A 22,396-nucleotide genomic window follows, 5' to 3' on the forward strand; every position below is an offset into this window, starting at 1 on the left:
GGGCAGCCATATAAGGGAATCATCTTAAGGGAGAGGTAACAGTTGTTCTGAGTTATATTCATAGTGTCTATCAGAGGAGCCTGCTGAAGGGAGGACGGCTCATAAAAATGGCTGGAACAGAGCGAATGGAATGGCAGCAAACACATAGAAACCATGGAAACCACGTGTTTGATGTATTTGATACCATTCCACTCATTCCGCAATTAAGGTGCCACCAACCTCCTGTGGTGTCTATAGAGCTTGCTCTGGTACCTGTCCTTCTATCTGGAGGGGTGCAGGCCCCAATAACTCTCTACTGTAACAAATGCACGCTCACACACTGCTGACTTTTCTTTTAGCTGCATATAATGGCACAGCTTGATCCACCACAGATACTGTGTTCCGACATTCTTGGAGGAACATGGAATTTCAATAGAAGAGTTTTCTTTGACGCACCAGTTTAAACCTTAACTCAACGGGTGACTCTTCATGATTCTCTACTGTGACAATGTGCTTCTAGTATTAAAGATTGGTAGGTTTTCCATGGAATACACAGCTCTTTTGGTGTTCTAACTTTCTGTTCTGAGCTGGGATGTATTCACTAGGTACAGACCACACCTTCAACATATAGCTATGTACGTTTGAGATAGTTTAATACAGGAAAGGTTTCAAGGTATGAGTACAGAATGATGTCTGTATGCTGAAATGAGTTTGAGCTTGGAGTGAGGTTGGATGATAGGTGGTTGTAGAATGGAAACGTCTTTGTAGGCGGGATTTGCGAGGAAGACACTGGATGATTGAAGGGAGCGTGACTGTTCGGGATGGACGAAGGCGCTAGATGGTTCGGGATGGTTGGAGGAGCAAGATGGTTTGGGATGGTTGGAGGAGCTTGATGGTTCGGGATGGTTGGAAGAGCTTGATGGTTCGAGATGGTTGGAGGAGCTTGATGGTTCAGATGGTTGGTGGAGCTTGATGGTTCGGGAGGATAGTTGCTTGGTTGTCGGAGGATAGGGAAGGGGAGATGAAGACTGAGTGTTGGGGTGGGAGTACTGGTGGTCTCTGCTTCTCGGCGCAGAGTTAATCCCCAAAAAGGAAGGGTCAGGACTCCCGAGACGTCTGTGAACAAAGCAGTGTGAACGTGTCAGAGGGTTTGGTGGTTGGAATGGAAGGATCACAGTTCTGATGGTCTGAGAGTCCAGGGACCAGGGGGCAGATGATGTGGATGGGAAACGTCTGAGTTGAGATGGGAACTGAGGTGACGCGGAAGGAGGTAGTGAAGTCCTCTTACTGCATTTGGTGGTGAAGATGGGGCAAACTTGAGCTTGTATCTTTGAATAATTACTTAGGAAGAATGGTTCTTGTATAGCATTGTTCAGATGTGGAAAAGGAAGTCTGTAGTGGTTGTATGATGGCTTCTAGTCATGATCTTGAAGTCGCAGGCAGCCATAACCTGATGTGTAGAGGGCCTTATGGTTGATTGCGGACAGGATCAGATTGAAGTTTGGTAAGAAGCAGTTCTGTTGAGACTAAAAGCTAGCATAAGAAAGGTAAACTCCCTAGAAGGAAGAAACCTCCAGGCGAGCCTGGAGATGGTCAGGACAGTGAAGAGGTTGCTGTGTGGGAGGAGGCCTGGCGGTGGCGAGGGAGTAATGTGTGGATGGAGCGGTGGCGGCGGTGGGGTTCAGGTCTCCGGGGCCAACCAACGTGGATGGTGCCTGTGAAGAAGGGAGTGGGGTGGGAAATAGGGATGTTAGGGGCAAAGAGAGCGTCCATTCCCGAGCCAGATTAGGAAGGAGATGGAGAGAGAGGGATGGCTGAAGCCACGGTGCTGGTAGCAGCCATGCCCAGGAAATTGGAAGGAAGATTGGTAGATGGGACGATCGGGGTGGGGGTAGTGGTTGTTGCGCTGAGGTGTGTTGTGCATTGCGCTGGGGTTTGCATTGGGGGAGGGAAATAGGGAGGTTAGGGGCAGAGAGAGCGTCCATTCCCCAGCCAGAGCTGGGATTAGGCAGGGATGGAGATAGAGAGGGAAGGCTGAAGCTGTGGTGCTGGCAGCAGACATGCCTGAGAGAATGGAAGGAAGAGCGTTAGATGGGACGATCGGGGTGGGGGATGTTGCGTGTTGCGCTTGGGGTGGGGAGGAATGGGATTGTGGCCTGTGGCATGAGGACTAGATGGCTGCAACCTCTGGGCCTGCAGGGGGAGCAGCGCTGGAAGAGGCAGTAGGAATGGGCATTGCTGGGCCAGCAGAGGGAGCTGTGGAGGCTGTGGAGGATGCCGGGTCATAATCTTTGTTAAGGTGTGTAAGAGAGAGGGGGAGATAGGAGAGAGGGACGAGTACCTGTGTTCAGGTAAAAAGAGAGAGCGGGGAGAGGGAGAGAGTGTTGCCTGCTGGCAGGAGGAGCCGTCCTGCTGGAAGCTGCTGGTCCGTCAGAGGGAGGTGTAGCTGCAGGGACGTGAAGGCGGAAGGCTGTGTCAGATGCCAGGTTGTAATCTGTAGAAGTTGTGTGAGAATCCATGTCTGGAGCTGGTTTGGGCCTAGTTGATGGTGGTGGAATATGGCAGTGGAGGTTGCAGGGGATGTAATCATGGTGGACCTTGGGAGCATGGTATTATCAGGTGGTGGGCAACATGGGTGGAGGTGGATGTGGTTGTAGCCCCAGGAAGGAGAGGCAGCCTTAGGCGACCAACCAGAGAGAGGGATAAGTACACTACATGACCAAAAGTATGTGGACACCTGCTCGTCGAACATCTCATTCCAAAATCATGGGCATTAATATGGAGTTGGTCCCCCCTTCGCTGCTATAACAGCCTCCACTCTTCTGGAAGGCTTTCCACTAGCTGTTGGAACATTGCTGCGTGACTTGCTTCCATTCAGCCACAAGAGCATTAGTGAGGACGGGCACTGATGTTGGGCGATTAGGCCTGGCAGTTGGCGTTCCAATTCATCCCAAAGGTGTTCGATGGGGTTGAGGTCAGGGCTTTGTGCAGGCCATTCAAGTTCTTCCACGCCGATCTCAACAAACCATTTCTGTATGGACCTCGCTTTGTGCACGGGGGCATTGTCATGCTGAAACAGGAAAGGGCCTTCCCCAAACTGTTGCCACAAAGTTGAAAGCACAGCATCGTCTAGAACAGGGTTCTTCAATTCCGGTCCTGGAGGGCCGAAACACCTCTGTTTTTCATCCTCTCCTTCTAATCAGGGGCTAATTCAGACCTGGGACACCAGGTGAGTGCAATTAACTACCAGGTAGAAATAAAAAACAGAAGTGTTTCGGCCCTCCAGGACCGGAATTGAAGAACCCTGGTCTAGAATGTCATTGAATGCTGTAGCGTTAAGGGGCCCAGCCCGAACCATGAAAACAGCCCCAGACCATTATTGGGAGCATGATATTATCAGGTGGTGGGCAACATTGGTGGAGGTGGATGTGGTTGTAGCCCCAGGGAGGAGAGGCAGCCTCAGGCGACCAACCGGAGAGAGGGAGAAGTACTGTAGTTTAGTGGAAGAAAAGGGAGAAGGGAGCAAGATAAGAGAGAAATTAATCATGGCAGGATGGACTCCATGCCATTACATAGTGATGGCATTTCTAGATTGTGTGAGTCTAAATAGTATGGTTGCCAATAAAAGGTTAACATCAGCATGATGCAACATTCTGATACTAAGGCTGTGTTTACACAGGCAACACAATTCTGATTATTTTGCCAATAATTGTTTTTTTGATCAATCAGATCAGATCTTCTGCCGCTAATTTGGCAGAAATCAAAAGTGGGCTGCCTGCCTATGCGTGACCTGCCCTTATGTGGACTATGGCTTGGTGGAGAGGAAACGTTGGGGAGGCAGGTAGTTTGCTGGTCCGTGATACGAGAGGATCGAGGTAGATAAAGAACCCAAAGGCAGCAACGGACTGCATATAAAACTCTAAAGCGGGGCTCTCCAACCCTGTTCCTGGAGAGCTACCGTCCTGTAAGTTTTCGCGCCAACCCTAATATAGCACACCTGATTCTAATAATTAGCTGGTTGATAAACTGAATCAGGTTAGTTACAACTGGGGTTGGATTGAAAACCTACAACAGGGTCACTCTCCAGGAACAGGGTTGGAGAGCCCTGCTCTAAAGCATGAAACACCAAGAGCCAACTGATTTCAACAGCGAGGTTGAGAGACGAACAGCGTAGTAGAGGTTTGTGAACAAGACATGACGGGAGCAGATGTTTTGCCATAAAATATTACAATAACAGGGACTGGATTGGGTGAATATATATACAGCCAATGATTGGAAATGGGAGGACTAGTAAATTCTTTGATTAGCAGGAGGGGAGGAGTTGTAAATGGTTTGATTTTAAAGAGAGTAAGAGATGTAAATTGTTTCAGGTGTGGACTTTCCTCCCAAACTTTAGTTCCGTTACACATAACACCATTTCATGTTCAGTAAAGTAAAGTACACAGCTGTGTGTGCAACTATTAAACCATTCCCTGCTTGGGGAGTGTACTATAGTAGAATAAGTATTCCACATATTTCCTCCAGCAGGCTCTATGTCGTGTGGTTTTCTCAATTTCTTTCCAGGCCGTTGTGAGTGTGTGTGTGTGCGTGATACTGAGCATGGATAATGCTGTTCACAGTTCCGTAAACCAATTGGATATGACGTGTATGGGAATAGACTCTGTGTCTCTGAGTGTTTCTTCATGTTTCCAACTCGGACAGTATTTCTCAGTGGGACAAGGAGAGGGATCGGACATCAGATGGGGCTGTGATAGGGAAGATGTGTGTGTGTGCGTGCATGCGTGTGCATTGTACACACGTCTGTGTGTGTGTGTTACACACGAGGCCAACTGAGACACACTGCCAACACTATGCTCGTTCTAGGAAGCCATGATGTAAAAATGACTATTCTTATGTCACTTACAGTACACAAATATTAAATGAAAAGACTGACAATCTATGCAATGCATCTATTAGTGCAGTATGCTTCCAGAGGGACAAAATGAACAACAGCAAACTTGAGCAGTAAGACACGACATCACTCCAAGGGGGGAGGGATAATAAAATATAAGAGGGTTACGCCAAGTACAAGTTATCTAACAAAGAGAGAATCTATAATTCATGGAAAAAAGTACTATTTCTAAATTGATGATAGGTCCTCTATGATTACAGCTATTGTGAAATGTCACAAAAAAAGATAATCATCACATAATTTCCCTCCAGACAGGCTCGGTATCTTGCTCAATTACAACCAATCACACCGAACTGAGAAATGACCTTTGTGTGTGTGTATGTGTGTGTGTGCCGGTGCGTGTGTGTGCGTGTGTGTGTGTGTGTGAATCTGTGCTTACGTAGATGATGGCTCATTAATCTTTTTGCTTCAGGATCCTCACAAACAGATGTATCTCAAATTAAATCAAATCAAATTGTATTTGTCACATGCGCCAAATACAACAGGTACAACATTTCACCTTACAGTGAAATGCTTACTTACCCTTAACCAACAATGCAGTTTTAAGAAAGAATCCCCCAAAAAATCACACAAAAATACAATATTAAATAATACGAAATAAAAGTAACAAATAATTAAAGAGCAGCAGTAGAAATCACAATAGCGAGGATATATACAGGGGGTACCGGTACCGAGTCAATGTGCGGGGGCACCGGTTAGTCGAGGTAATTGAGGTAATATGTACATCTAGGTAGAGTTATTAAAGTGACTATGCATAGATCATAAACAGAGAGTAGCAGCAGCGTAAAGTGGGGTGCACATGCAATGCAAATAGTCCGGGTAGCCATTTGATTAGATGTTCAGGAGTCTTATGGTTTTGGGGTAGAAGCTGTTTAGAAGCCTCTTGGACCTAGACTAGGCGCTCCCGTACCGCTTGCCGTGCGGTAGTAGAGAGAACTGTCTATGACTAGGGTGGCTGGAGTCTTTGACAATTTTTAGGGCCTTCCTCTGACACCGCCTGGTATAGAGGTCCTGGATGGCAGGAAGCTTGGCCCCAGTGATGTACTGGGCCGTACGCACTACCCTCTGTAGAGCCTTGAGGTCGGAGGCCGAGCAGTTGCCATACCAGGCAGTGATGCAACCAGTCAGGATGCTCTCAATGGTGCAGCTGTATAACCTTTTGAGGATCTGAGGACCCATGCCAAATCTTTTCAGTCTCCTTAGGGGGAATAGGTTTTGTTGTGCCCTCTTCACGACTGTCTTGGTGTGCATGGACCATGTTAGTTTGTTGGTGATGTGGACAGCAAAGAACTTGAAGCTCTCAACCTGCTCCACTACAGCCCCGTCGATGAGAATGGGGGCGTGCTCGGTCCTCTTCTTTTTCCTATAGTCCACAATCATCTCCTTTGTCTTGATCACGTTGACGGAGAGGTTGTTCTCCTGGCACCACACGGCCAGTTCTATGACCTCCTGCCTATAGGCTGTCTCGTCGTTGTCGGTGATCAGGCCTACCACCGTTGTGTCATCGGCAAACTTAATGATGGTGTTGGAGTCGTGCCTGGCCATGAGGTCATGAGTGAACAGGGAGTACAGGAGGGGACTGAGCACGCACCCCTGAGGGGCCCCCGTGTTGAGGATCAGTGTGGCGGATGTGTTGTTACCTAGACTTACCACCTGGGGGCGGCCCGTTGGGAAGTCCAGGATCCAGTTGCAGAGGGAGGTGTTTAGTCCCAGGGTCCTTAGCTTAGTGATGAGCTTTGAGGGCACTATGGTGTTGAACACTGAGCTGTAGTCAATGAATAGCATTCTCACATAGGTGTTCCTTTTGTCCAGGCGTGAAAGTGCAGTGTGGAGCGCAATAGAGATTGCATCATCTGTGGATCTGTTGGGGAGGTATGCAAATTGGAGTGGGTCTAGGGTTTCTGGGATAATGGTGTTGATGTGAGCCATGACCAGCCTTTCAAATCACTTCATGGCTACAGACGTGAGTGCTACGGGTCGGTAGTCATTTAGGCAGGTTACCTTAGTGTTCTTGGGCACAGGGACTATGGTGGTCTGCTTGAAACATGTTGGTATTACAGACTCAGACAGGGAGAGGTTGAAAATGTCAGTGAAGACACTTGCCAGTTGGTCAGCGCATGCTCGGAGTACACGTCCTGGTAATCCGTCTGGCCCTGCGGCCTTGTGAATGTTGACCTGTTTAAAGGTCTTACTCACATCGGCTATGGAGAGCGTGGTCACACAGTCGTCCGGAACAGCTGATACTCTCATGCATGTTTCAGTGTTATTTGCCTCGAAGCGAGCATAGAAGTAATTTAGCTTGTCTGGTAGGCTCGTGTCACTGGGCAGCTCGCGGCTGTGCTTCCCTTTGTAGTCTGTAATAGTTTGCAAGCCCTGCCACATCCGACGAGCGTCGGAGCCGGTGTAGTATGATTCGATCTTAGTCCTGTATTGACGCTTTGCCTGTTTGATGGTTCGTCAGAGGGCGTAGCAGGATTTCTTATAAGCTTCCGGGTTAGAGTCCCGCTCCTTGAAAGCGGCAGCTCTACCCTTTAGCTCAGTGCGGATGTTGCCTGTAATCCATGGCTTCTGGTTGGGGTATGTACATACAGTCACTGTGGGGACGACTTCATCGATGCACTTATTGATGAAGCCAGTGACTGATGTGGTGTACTCCTCAATACCATCGGAAGAATCCCGGCACATATTCCAGTCTGTGCTAGCAAAACAGTCCTGTAGCTTAGCATCTGCTTCATCTGACCACTTTTTTATTGACCGAGTCACTGGTGCTTCCTGCTTTAGTTTTTGCTTGTAAGCAGGAATCAGGAGGATATAATTATGGTCAGATTTGCCAAATTGAGGGCGAGGGAGAGCTTTGTATGCGTCTCTGTGTGTGGAGTAAAAGTGGTCTAGAGTTTTTTCCCCTCTGGTTGCACATTTAACATGCTGGTAGAAATTAGGTAAAACTGATTTAAGTTTCCCTGCATTAAAGTCCGCGGCCACTAGGAGCGCCACCTCTGGATGAGCGTTTTCCTGTTTGCTTATGACCGTATACAGTTCATTGAGTGCAGTCTTAGTGCCAGCATCGGTTTGTGGTGGTAAATAGACAGCTATGAAGAATATAGATGAAAACTCTCTTGGTAGATAGTGTGGTCTACAGCTTATCATGAGGTACTCTACCTCAGGTGAGCAAAACCTTGAGACTTCCTTAGATATCGTGCACCAGCTGTTGTTTACAAATATACATAGACCGCCACCCCTTGTCTTACCAGAGGCTGCTGTTCTATCCTGCCGATACAGTGTATAACCCGCCAGCTGTATGTTATTCATGTCTTCGTTCAGCCACGACTCGGTGAAACATAAGAAATTATAATTTTTTATGTCCCGTTGGTAGGATATTCATGCCAGTAGTTCGTCCACTTTATTATTAAGCGATTGTAAATTGGCCAATAGTATCGATGGCAAAGGTAGATTAGCCACTCGTCGCCAGCTCCTTACCAAGCACCCCGATCTCCTTCCGCGATTTCTCATTTTCTTTCTACTGCGAATGACGGGGATGAGGGCCCTGTCGGGTGTCTGGAGTAAATCCCTCTCGTCCGACTCATTAAATAAAAATTATTCGTCCAGTTCAAGGTGAGTAATCGCTGTTCTGATGTCCAGAAGCTATTTTCGGTCATAAGAGACGGTAGCAGCAACATTATGTACAAAATAAGTTACAAACAATGCGAAAAAACACACAAAATAGCACGGTTGGTTAAGTGTCCATAAAATGGCAGCCATCCCCTCCGGCGTCAATCCTCTATGTGTTGGAGTAGAGAGAGGTGGATGTGGGTTTGCAAAAAGGAAAGGAAGACTACTACTTCGAAATGTTATGGTTTCAGACAAGGTTAGTGTAAAAGTTAAGGTTTCCCTTACAGAAAAAACACATCAATTTCACATGATCACATTTGATATCATGTGATCACATGTGATCTTATGTGAAGTTAATGTGATAACATGTGACATGTAAAACCAAGGGCGCAACTTTGGTTTTAGAACTGGGGGGAGACATAATTATTATTATTATATATATATTTTTTGTTGGATAAGCACTCTGTCACACCCTGGTTCTGGGACTCATTATGTTGAGCCAGGGTGTGTGCAGTCTATGTGGTTTGTTCTATGTTGGGTGTCAAAGTGTTGTATTTTCTAGGTTTGGTCAATGACTCCCAATCGGAGGTAACGAGTGTCAGCTGTCGGCTCGTTATCTCTGATTGGGAGCCATACTTATTTCTGTATGTTTTCCTGTGGGGGTTGTGGGTTATTGTTCCGTGTTTCAGTCGTTGTACTGTGGACTTCACGAGTCGTCTTTTGTTTTGTATTTTACGTGCTTTACTCTAATTAAAGTCATGTTCGTTCAACGCGCTGCGCTTTGGTCCGTTCATTCATCAGACGATCGTGACAGAATAACCCACCAAAGAAAGACCAAGCAGCGCGTCCAGGAGCAAAGGGTCTGGACATGGGAGGAGGCGCCGGGTCAGGAGAGAACGTTGGTGGATGTCCTCCTCGGCTGGGGACATATTACCCAGGAGGAGGCCGTCCGGTACCGGAGGGCGATGAAGGGGGAGAACCTGGCAGGAGAGGAGCAACGGCATCGGCAGGGCCATCGTCGGAAGGACGGGAGGCAACCCCAAAAAGTTTTTTGGGGGGGGCACATGGCTGGGGCGACTGAGCAGCAGGAGGCTGCCACAAGGCAGATTCAGAAGGCTACCAGGTTAAGGGGGCTGACGGAGGCAGAGAAGGGACGGATTCAGGAGGCTACCAGGTTAAGGGGGCGACTGGGAAAGGCAGGGAAGGAAGGTGTAGAGGCACGGCGAGAGGTACTGGGGTGTGTAACCAGTCCGGTCCGGCCCGTTCCTAATCCCGAGGTACAGCCAGTAGTGTGTGTCCCCAGTACGGTACGGCCTGTTCCGGCCCCTCGCACTAAGTGTACGGTGCGCGTCGCCAGCCCAGCCCGGCCTGTTCCTGAGCCTCATACGAAGCCTACGGTGCGCGTCGCCAGCCCAGCCCGGCCTGTTCCGGCCACTCGCACCAGGGATACGGTGCGCGTCGCCAGCCCAGCCCGGCCTGTTCCTACTCCACGCACCAGGGATACGGTGCGCTTCGCCAGCCCGGCCCGGCCTGTTCCGGCCACTCGCACCAGGGATACGGTGCGCTTCGCCAGCCCGACCCGGCCTGTTCCTGCCACCCGCACCAAGTCTACGGTGCGCGTCGCCAGCCCGACCCGGCCTGTTCCTGCCACCCGCACCAAGACTACGGTGCGCGTCGCCAGCCCGACCCGGCCTGTTCCTGCCACCCGCACCAAGTCTACGGTGCGCGTCGCCAGCCCGGTCCGGCCTGTTCCTGCCACCCGCACCAAGACTACGGTGCGCGTCGCCAGGCCGACCCGGCCTGTTCCTGCCACCCGCACCAAGACTACGGTGCGCGTCGCCAGCCCGGTCCGGCCTGTTCCGGCCACCCGCACTAAGTCTACAGTGCGCCTCAGACGGCCAGAGTCTGCCGTCTGCCCAACGGGGCCTGAACTGTCCGTCTGCCCAACGCCGTCTGAACTGCCCGTCTGCCCAACGGCGCCTGAACTGCCCGTCTGCCCAACGCCGTCTGAACTGCCCGTCTGCCCAACGGCGCCTGAACTGCCCGTCTGCCCAACGCCGTCTGAACTGTCCGTCTGCCCAACGCCGTCTGAACTGCCCGTCTGTACTGAGCCTGCAAAGCCGCCCGTCTGCCATGAGCCTTCAGAGCCGTCCGCCAGACCGGAGCCGCTAGAGCTCTCCGCCAGACAGGATCAGCCAGAGCCTTCCGCCAGACAGGATCAGCCAGAGCCTTCCGCCAGACAGGATCAGCCAGAGCCTTCCGCCAGACAGGATCAGCCAGAGCCTTCCGCCAGACAGGATCAGCCAGAGCCTTCCGCCAGACAGGAGCAGCCAGAGCCTTCCGTCAGACCGGATCAGCCAGAGCCTTCCGCCAGACCGGATCAGCCAGAGCCTTCCGCCAGACAGGATCAGCCAGAGCCTTCGGCCAGACAGGATCAGCCAGATCCTTCAGCCAGCCATGAGCCGTTCAGCCAGGATCCGCCAGAGCCGTCCAGCCAGGATCCGCCAGAGCCAGCCAGCCAGGATCCGCCATTGAGTCAGGTGCTGCCCCTTATCCTGGTGCTGCCCCTTAGTCCGGTGCTGCCTCTTAGTCCGGTGCTGCCCCTTAAACCGGTGGGGGTCATTTGGAGGAACCTACGTAAGCGGGTAGTGACGATGGTGGGGTGGTGGTCTAGGCCGGAGCCAGAACCGCCACCGAGGAGGTATGCCCGCCCAGCCCTCCCCTGTTTGGGGGTTTTGAGGCGCGGTCGCAGTCCGCGCCTTTAGGGGGGGGTACTGTCACACCCTGGTCCTGGGACTCATTATGTTGAGCCAGGGTGTGTGCAGTCTATGTGGTTTTGTTCTATGTTGGGTGTCAAAGTGTTGTATTTCTAGGTTTGGTCAATGACTCCCAATCGGAGGTAACGAGTGTCAGCTGTCGGCTCGTTATCTCTGATTGGGAGCCATATTTATTTCTTTATGTTTTCCTGTGGGGTTTGTGGGTTATTGTTCCGTGTTTCAGTCGTTGTACTGTGGACTTCACGAGTCGTCTTTTGTTTTGTATTTCGGTGCTTTTCAATTAAAGTCATGTTCGTTCAACGCGCTGCGCTTTGGTCTCCTTCACTCCTAGACGATCGTGACACACTCCAAACAGCCTACCCGACCGCTCTGAGGCATCCGCATAGTCCTAAAGCACACAGTTGCCCGCTTTTGTATCACATTCCAATGATAAAAATGCAATTTCAGAATGTGGGGGGGACATGTCCCCTCTGTCCCCAGTGAAAGTTGTGCCCCTGTGTAAAACCAACGTGATACTATGAAACTACACATGTGAAAATATGATCTCATGTGAAATAAACGTGATATGGGGATGCAAAACTACACGTGACAATATTTGAATGTTTTTCATGTGAAAGTGCAAATTAGTTTTTCACTCGTGAAAATGCAATTCCACATGTGAGAGTTAGATTTTCACGTGTGTCTGCAATTCTGCAATTCACATGCAAGGTAAAAACATGTTATTCTCCTCACATGTGAAAAGGTGGTGTTAACATGTGAACTCTATATTGAATTCATGTGAACATATGGTTTCACATGTGAACAACTGACCTCACATGTGGCTCTTGTTTTCACATGTGAAAATGTCAGTTCAACATGTGAAAACTGTTATTTCACATGTGAAAATGAGATTTTCACATGTGAAACTGCAAATTTCACGTGTGTTTTTGTAAGGGAAGTAATGAAATGGTATGTGGTACGCTGTTCAGAATTTGTTTTGTACAAATATTTAATCAATGACAATATGATTACATTTGACAGGTTCATTTAGTACAGACTTTTGAATATGACCCCACCTGGGTTTTGAACTCATAACCAGTGCCATTTTAGTTATCAGTTAATCTGACTATTCTCTCATCATTGATTATATTTACTTATTTCAGCAATTTGAAGGTTTTCTGAGACATCCTAATGACTAATTTTTGTTTGTGGGGCATCATGTGAAAATGTGAATGCACATGTGAAACTTCATGTGAAATATCATCACATGTGAAGTGTTCCAAAACCACATGGTTTCACATGATTTCACATTGGAAAGGTTATGTGATCACTTGTAAAACTCCCCGTGAAGTGTTAGAAAAAATTAGCTAAATGTGTGAACATTTCACATGTGAAATCATGTGATTTTTCCACATGTGAAATCATGTTTTTTTTCTCCATAAGGGTTAGGTTAGGGGTTAAAATCACATTTGTAAATAAAACGTTTTATTCTTCTGCAATTTGTAGCATGGGCATACTTTATGAATCGCAAGGAGAAACCGCCACTGACTGCTGCTGAAGGAGGGATGTCATGTGTCACTTTGATTGACAGGTGGTGGAGGGGCCAGGTGGTTAACGGGGATTGAATCGTCATCATCATGCATCATCGAACGCATCACCAGGCGCGTTATACAGAGACCTCCCAAAAGCACAGCACAACCTCTCCTTGAGAAATGTTCTGAACACTCCAAGAGAAGTGATGGGGACGGACACACAGGACAGGCACATACACACACACACACTGTAAAAAATATATGTTGATTCAACGTGCAATTGTAAGGTAACTAACTGCAACAGGATTGTGAGTTTGCTCAACATTAGGGAATATAGCTGAACCCAGTGGTACTTAAATAAAAACACTACTTTAGTAGTTTTTTTGGGTATCTGTACTTTACTTTACTATTAATATTTTTGACTACTTTTACTTTTACTTCAATACATTCCTAAAGAAAATGATGTACTTTTTACTCCATACATTTTCCTTGACACCCAAAAGTACTTGTTACATTTTGAATGCTTAGCAGGACAGGAAAATAGTCTAATTCACACACTCATCAAGAGAACGTCCCTGGTCATCCCTACTGCCTCTGATCTGGCGGACTCACTAAACACATGCTTTGTTTGCTAATGATGTCTGAGTGTTGGAGCATGCCCCTGGCTATCCGTAAATAAAAAGAAAAAAATTATAATTATGCCGTCTGGTTTGCTTTTACTTTTGATACTTAAGTATATTTTAGCAATTACATGTACTTTTGATACTTAAGTATATTTAAAACAAAATACTTTTAGACTTTTACTCAAGTAGTATTTTACTGGGTGACTTTCACTTTTACTTGAGTCATTTTCGATTAAGGTATATTTACTTTTACTCAAATATGACAATTGGGTGCTTTTCCACCACTGGCTGAACCAACATACATTCTAAAGTTGAATTGTATGTTCACTCAACTTTGAATTTGAGGTTGAGTGAACATAACATTTTAGAATGTATTCTACCTTATTTGCATATTTCCCAGTGTGCCTTTCATGTGAAGTGTAGTTACCAGTATTTGTTAGTGACAAAGACATGGTTGTTGTATTCAATGGCTTTCAGTACTGTAGTCTTCACCAAGTAAGTGTCTAAGTGAATATTTTATCTTCAAAATTCAACTCTTTAAACAATACATTACAAATACACCCTAACACAGTTGTCTGAAACTCCTGGGTTACAGGCCACATCAAGCCTGCAAATCACATTATGCTGGCTTGCAAAGTGACATGTCATTCCTATTGGAATCCAGCCAGAATGAGGATATCCAACAATTGGAACGTTTAATGACACACAACCTACATTGAGAATAACTGGGAAGATTGATTATTGAGCCTACCTAAATCATCTAAACTGGAACAGCCATCTCAATAACGGGTGCAATAAGTCCAACTACTAACAGATTAGTTTAAAAACATATATGTTATTCATGTTTGTGTAGCATAAGATTAATCAACCAATCAATGTATATGCATAAACACAGGTATTGCAACAAACAATTCTGAAAATCAACCTGCAATAGAGCATGCTGAAAAATATGATAATGATGGGCGTGTTTTGAGTGATTTTGAGCAAACATGAATTTGAAATTTTACTCAACAAGCTTATTCAAATTCGTCTCACCTCGTGCAGAGTATGTTGAGTAGCAAAATGTAACACATTAGCTCAAATTATTGTCCTTTTCAAGTCCATTCAACTCACAGAATAACACTGATTAAGCAATTGGTTATTTTTATTTTTTTTTATTTTTTTTTACAGTGCACACACTAACATAAACTCTAAAACACACACACACTCAAGGTATTGAGTATCAGAACTTTATCATGCTGTGTTACTGTCACAATGAATAAACACATTTGTCAAGCTAATAATTTTGCTTGACAATATCATGCTGTCATAATCATTTACATGTGATGGCAAATTAATAATTTCATAATGAATAAGAAACACGCTCATGCAACTGTAACATTTGATTTAAATGTCTCATTACGTGACACATAGTTCATTCTACAATGACAGGAACATTCTCAAGTACATTTCTGATTTACAGGACATCATCCCCCCTCACTCCCTCTTTGCATGATGTGACAAATTCATAGTTACAATACATTACAAAAATCTATGAACCAACCGTTGGATGAATGACAGAATCAATCAATCAACTAACCAAGCAGGCAGTTATTCTGACATCAGAGGAAAATGATTGTTTGTTTTGGTCTAGCCAGATCTTTTATGGTTATCTTCTCTGGCAAGAAGTGTTGTTGAGAACAGAAACAGTCTGGCACTTAGGCTAGTGTGACAACACGTTAACATCTGTTTGGAATAATCTGTTTTGACGCGTCAGAGGCACAGAAGTATCCTATATCTAGCAAGAGTATGTTAATGGAGATTTCTACTTTAGTCTAGTGTACTTCTGCTGTTAACATTCCTGATGCAAAAAACAACAACATATTTAGTGTAGTGGTTTTAGTAGCACTGAAACCATAATGTAAATCAGTGTTCAGCATGATGGGTGTGGTTGGTTTCTAATTCTATTACTATCCACGGGCCGATCTGAAATGCCTCCCTATTCCATATGCAATGCACTACTTTTAGACAGAACCCTTTATAGACCGGTCATAGCAATAGGAAGCCATTTCGGACTCAACCCTTAGTTGGCTTTCTTCTTCTGCTGCTCCTGGAAGAAGTCATTGCAGGCTACGGTCAGGGCCGCCACCAGAACCACAAACTCATTGAAGTCCACCTCGTTGTCTTTGTTGGAGTCCAGGTCATTCATGATCTTCTCCACCATCATGGGGTCTTTCTGAGACTGGAAATGAAAAGAAAGAACAATGAATCAATCAATCAAAGATCTATCCACCAATCACTAATTTCAAAACCTGATTAAGTAAATTTGATCATTTAAGGGATGGGGCTGGCAGAATGTAACCACTCTCAACTTCATTGGCACAGCTATGGATGCAAGGACTGACAGTCCATGAGATCAACATCGCTTTGAGTCTATAAAATGTTTACAAAGATATAGGCATATCTCATAATTGAAACAACTGTTGAACAGCTGCAAATCTTCCAGACTGGAGCTCTAGTGCTCTGTTCCCCTGGGCGTATTCCAGGTCACGTAGGGACACTTACAGGCCTCTGACTCACTCTACTACTCTACACAACACTACCAGGAAATGGACCGTCCTGAATCTTGATAGGTCTCATGTCGCCTATTGACCGGTCTGGATTCAGCTGCCTGGCCAATAAATAAGTTTCCCCCGGCAGCAGACTGCAATTAGGCCCTGTGTCAATCTACCAGCCAGAGATCTGAGATGGTGATCTGAGAAGAGATGCCTCAGGCTCTGAGTCATTGGATTCATGGTGCTGGAGCTCCATCCAGCATATTAGACCACCTAAGGCACTGACTGGGCACAGCACAGCACCTCACCACACAGCCAATGTCCACTGGAAGCTAGAGTGACGGTGGTAGTAATCAATGACACATGAGCTGAGAACCATCAGAGGTGTGTGTGTGTGTGTGTGTGTGTGTGTGTGTGTATACACTGTGTGTGTGTGTGTGTGTGTGTGTGCCTGTGTGTGTGAGATGGTGACCGTTGGATGGCTTCTTTCAGTCAAGCCAAGCCAGTTTGGGATACAGAGCCCTGTGGTGACTTCAGGCTGTGGTGATATGTAGCTAATGGAGGTATGTAACACACACACACACACTCAGCTCAAGGGGGCCATATCCTGATTTGATAGTTTGATTGGATATATGCAAATCTTCATTGACATTTACGTGAAAAGTTACTATTTGGCCCAAGGTAACAACGTTAGATCTAATTCAACAGTAAGCAGTATCTATCGCCTCAGCATATAGTGTGATTGATCAATTACAGAATTTCTCAGTGATAGCTTACGATTGTTATTAATTTTTTAGCACTAATTAGCTCAAAGTTTACCCTAGGATATGAAGCTACAGTACAGTATGAGTCTGCATCCCAAAATAGCAACATATTCACTACATAGTGCACTACTTTTGACAAGTAGTTTGTAGGGAATAGGACGCCATTTGTGACGCGTCCTGAATGTGTACAAGACTGGGACCAGGACACCGTCTCTATACTTGTCAGAGGTATGTCGGTGGGTGGAGACTAGTGACATCAGAAGGGAGTAGTCTAAGTCTAGATTTGGAGGTGATGTGGGCCAATGCTGATGATGCGTAGTTACCTGAGGCTTCCTTCCATCAGAGTGAGGGAGGAGAGGTAGAGAGAAAACGTGAGGGAATAGAGGGGGAGAGAGAAAAAAAATGAAGGAGGAGAGATTTGTCTCTTCAACCCCTCACTGACAGAGGGCAGTGGAGAGGATCTGCTATCTAGCCTGCTTTCACAAAGTAACAAAATCAAATCAAATCAAATTTTTGTCTCATCAGACCACATGACCTTCTCCCATTCCTCCTCTGGATCATCCAGATGGTCATTGGCAAACTTCAGACGGGCCTGGACATGCGCTGGCTTGAGCAGGGGGACCTTGCGTGCGCTGCAGGATTTTAATCCATGACGGCGTAGTGTGTTACTGATGGTTTTCTTTGAGACTGCGGTCCCAGCTCTCTTCAGGTCATTGACCAGGTCCTGCCGTGTAGTTCTGGGCTGATCCCTCACCTTCCTCATGATCATTGATTCCCCACGAGGTGAGATCTTGCATGGAGCCCCAGACCGAGGATGATTGACCGTCATCTTGAACTTCTTCAATTTTCTAATAATTTGCCAACAGTTGTTGCCTTCTCACCAAGCTGCTTGCCTATTGTCCTGTAGCCCATCCCAGCCTTGTGCAGGTCTACAATTTTATCCCTGATGTCCTTACACAGCTCTCTGGTCTTGGCCATTGTGGAGAGGTTGGAGTCTGTTTGATTGAGTGATGATCAATGCAAATATTCCGGGTAGCCATTTGATAAGCTGTTCAGCAGTCTTATGGCTTTGGGGTGGAAGCTGTTAAGAAGCCTTTTGGACCTAGACTTGACGCTCTGGTACTGCTTGCCGTGTGGTAGCAGAGAGAACAGTCAATGACTAAGGTGGCTGGAGTCTTTGGCAATTTTTAGGGCCTTCCTCTGAAGTTATACTCAACTAAACCAGAAATCAAAACTTCACAGCACGGAAACTAATCCAACATAATGTAGTTGCCCTTTACAATAGTGTTTCCTTCTTGCTTTCCTTTTTGGATAACTCTACCATTCTCTTAATCAACAATGTTCTAATTGTATGCTTCCTGTAGATGTAGGACTAGGATCTTAATTTGAACCAGTTTGTTACAGCAGGAAAATATTCCAGCAGCATCAGGAAATGTGAATTATCATGTGGATTATAATTCATGGATATATTTTGTAGGGGTTGATACATTTTTCATTAGGGCAACTCAAGTCTGACATTTTAAAATGGAAATGACAAACTTTAGAAGCCTTTTTAAACCTTGAACACACTACAAGTTTGCATTTCCTGCTGTGCAGGAACATTCTCAGCAACAAAAGAGTGATCAAATTAAGATCCTATATCTGTAGCCACTGAGGTATATTGAAGAACAGAAAAACTAAATTGCCACGCTTCACGTCTTTGAGAATCATGTGAATTGTGTGTTGTAGGTCTATAATTGGAACAAAATTAACATAACAGACGACATGAATTTGTACAATACTGAGTTGAGTCGGTGTGTTTTTAAATGCTGGACATTTGCAAATTCAATACACACTTAGTTGTCTTATTCATCTTTCAAGTCTCAATGGGTAATCAAGTAGCATTAAGAAGCACCCCAACATATCCATGAGTAGAGCATAATCATCCCTGCTGATCACCATGAAATCAATGGAAGGAACGAAAACAAGTTGAAAAGGTCACGCTCCACTAAACCAAAGCATTTCCAATCATTAACATGTTGTTCACATAACGACAGCCGGATGTGATGTGCTGTTATTATTTCATCTAAATGTGTGGCCTCCACCACTTTAACTGTCACAAGGATGTTTCTAATTACAGACAACATGTTATTTGAGGTTCAGCACACAGCTAATGTGCAACATCTATTCAAAAACATGTCACTGATTGAGGAGGAGAGGGCAATACCTTGTGACACTTCTTACTATGTGGTGCCAAATAAAAACAATAATAAGAATATAACTTATACAGTCTGTTTTTTTTCTATTCACGCCACTGTGTTTTACAGTTTCACAAAAACAACAGTGAAATAGTGTCACAAGAGGTCAAATATTTGTTCCTAAGCCCATTCATGTAAGGTCCTCAGAAATATACCCATTAGGGGCCATTCAACTGTTAAACATGATCAAGTGAAGAGATACCAAAATAATGTAAAACTATATTGAAAATGATCAATTATGGATATTAGACAGCTTCTTTACCGTGAGGAAGTCAGTGAGTTCACTGTTCAATAGTTGTTTTAGCTCTCCCTTGTTGAGCTTGTATTTGTCTCCATCGTTCCCAGAGTAGTTGTAGAAAACTGTTATAAGCGTGTCCATAGCACCTTCAAGTCGGCTTGGCATGATGGTGATAGGAGGTTGATGTCTCTCACGACCTACTGAGCAAAAGTGTAAGGGGAAAATAGTTATTTGGCCAAACTATGGCCACAAGTATTGAAAAGCATGAAATACAAGTGAAAATATTCGACATTACTCTATAGACAGACAATAAACAACATATGGATAGACATAATACAACATATAGGCAGACAACAAAAGCTCTATAGGAGTGGATAGGAGAGGAGTATCTACCTGCAATCCTGGGCTGGTATGATCTGACAGAGGTTGCAGCATGGCTTGTTTATCTAGAAATCAATGGCAACATGACGCTTCGTCCTCCATCACCGTGGCAATAAATATTCCAGATACGAGAGGGCCATGGCAACTGTCTTCCTGCCTTGTTTTTAATCAAAGGCTCAACGGTGGCACCGCGGTGAAAAACAAAACATGTTCCCATGTAGGCCCTGGTGTCTCCTGTGAGACACTGTACCATGCCTGCTGAAAATAGATCTATGTACAATATGTGCCTCAGCTGCAATGAATGAGAGTGTACAGGAAATGTTCCTGTTGAAGAATATAGGAGAACAACTTGAAGTGATTTTCAGTTGGAATTGTGTAGCGCCACACCATTTCACTAAAGTGTTCCTATGTCACTGTGTTCTGAATGTTTTGTTTTCAGGGTGCGAGAGCAGCAGATGTAGATTTAGAGCTGAAAGAGTCAATACCCTATAGACCTGCTGGTCAAATAAAGATACAACCTTACATCAGTGATAATAATGAAACACTTTTTGGGCATATTGGATCACCTGTGGATGTACCATCTCTCTCTCTCTCTCTCTCTCTCTCTCTCTCTCTCTCTCTCTCTCTCTCTCTCTCTCTCTCTCTCTCTCTCTCTCTCTCTCTCTCTCTCTCTCTCTCTCTCTTCTCTCTCTCTCTCTCTCTCTCTCTCTCTCTCTCTCTCTCTCTCTCTCTCTCTCTCTCTCTCTCTCTCTCTCTCTCTCTCTCTCTCTCTCTCTCTCTCTCTCTATCTCTCGCTCTCTCTCTCTATCTCTCTCTGTCTCACACACACCCATGCACAAACTCTATTTCTATCTCTCTCTTTGTCCTCTGTAACAGCTCTGACATTGCCTTAGTCCATCCCAACTCTTAATGTCAATAGCATCGGTAGGGGGACAAACCTTAGGTACTGCATTGTCAACGGAGGCAGTTTTTTTTTTGCCTCCATGCCCCTACAGATTTCACCTTAGGGAGGGTGGATCGCAAGTTTGTCTTCAACCCCTCATCCACCCTCCTCTTCCACAGCTAAAAATGTTTTCCGTTTGAAAGGGTGATGAAACCGCTCCCTTCAGAGTTGGCCGAGCTAAATGTAAGAACGTTACACAGGAGAGACATGTAAGGTTCCCTTGCAGGGGATGGGAGGGGGAAACGCATAAATCAAATCAAATGTTATTGGTCGCATACACATATTTTGCAGATGTTATCGCAGATTCAGCGAAATGCTTATTTTTCTAGCTCCAACAGTGCAGTCATACTGAACAATACACACAAATCCCCCAAAATATAAATCAAGGAATCAAGAAATATCAGAACAAGCAATGTCAGAGTCTGGAGTGTATATATACTGTATATATGATGGTGTGTATAGACAGTATAGACAGTATGGGAATAGAAAAGGTGTGTACAGCATTAGTTATGTAGGATGAGCCTTGACAAGAATACAGTATTTACACTGAGTGTACAAAACATTAGGAACATCTTCATAATATTGCGTTGCACCCCCTTTTGCCCTCAGAACAGCCTCAATTCATCGGGGCACGGACTCTACAAGGTGTCGAACTCGTTCCACAGGGATGCTGGCCCATGTTGACTCCAATGCTTCCCACAGTTGTGTCAAGTTGGCTGGATGTCCTTTGGGTGGTGGACCATTCTTGACATTAACCTAATAAAAACAGTTCTGTAGTAATGAGGTTTGTGCAGTAGACCTAATACATTAACACAGCATATTGGCTATATGCCTGGCCTGCCAATATTGTTCTTCTCAGAGCGTATTATATTTCAAAACTCAAGCTTTGATAACAAAATAGATCAGTTGGTGTAGCACTTGCAAGGCACATAAATTGAAATAATGTTTTTTTTTTTTTACTGGATTGACGGTACCTGCATCTGATGGTCATGGTGCTTTCAAGACAACTGGGAACTCTGAAAAAAATGAGGTAAAATCATGACGTCAGTGCTATTTAGGTCGGAAAGTCTGAGCTCTAGAAAGATGCCCAAGTTTCCGACCTAGAATTCCGATTTGGATCTAGTTTTTTCCCGAGTTCCCAGTTGTCTTGAACACACTGAAGTCGGATGTCGGAGATTTCCGAGTTCTGAGTTTCCAGTTGTTTTGAACACAGCATTAGTCTCAGCGGAGGGAGGGAGAGAGCAGCAGAGGGTCCGCCTCTCACAGTCCCTGCTCTCTCCTTCCTTTCCTGGGGCTAACCAGAGAGAGGGGACACAGTCTTCCAACTGATGGCGAAACTCGAGTCACACCGCATCTGCCTCATGCACAAATTCATGTGGTTCCTATGACCGGAGAAAGTGAACTATTCCTCGATATTAAAATAGACACGACGAGCTGCTAATAATAATAAAAACCACAGGGCTATCGATACACTTGGCTACTCATTAATTGCAGCTGCAGTGCGAGTGGAAGTAGGGAGAAGCACGTTTTATGTTTTGTAATAGTGTTGAATAAAAACAGTGTTGACAGTGTTGAATAAAAACTTAGACATGAACTCACTCATAAAAACAGTAGCTCTTTGCTGTATTCTTTGACAGTCTCTAGTCAAGGTTTTAAAAGTTATGAAATCTCACGTAGGCTAGTATCAAACTTTGCTGTGGCCGGGGTCATGGAAGCTGTAGGCACGGTGATTTGAGCTATCCGATTGGCCAGCGCAGTAGGCGCACTTGATTTAGCCACAGATCTCCCTTGGCCAGCACACTAGGCCTACTCGATTTAGCCGCAGATCTCCCGGTCTGCCGGGTAGGTT

General features: G+C 45.6%; 1 protein-coding gene across 1 annotated transcript; it reads right to left on the reverse strand.

Moving 5' to 3' along the window:
- Positions 1–15,512: 15,512 nt before the first annotated feature.
- On the reverse strand, positions 15,513–19,388 carry LOC311099449 (protein S100-Z; the record flags this gene model as incomplete). Its single annotated transcript, XM_084140132.1, has 2 exons — positions 15,513–15,671; positions 19,248–19,388. 2 exons carry the CDS (start codon positions 19,386–19,388, stop codon positions 15,513–15,515), a joined length of 300 nt encoding a protein of 99 aa, XP_083996258.1.
- Between the last annotated feature and the right edge of the window lie 3,008 nt (positions 19,389–22,396).

This window comes from Coregonus lavaretus (assembly GCF_964263955.1).
Source record: "Coregonus lavaretus genome assembly, chromosome: 24".
Classification (NCBI taxonomy): domain Eukaryota; kingdom Metazoa; phylum Chordata; class Actinopteri; order Salmoniformes; family Salmonidae; genus Coregonus; species Coregonus lavaretus.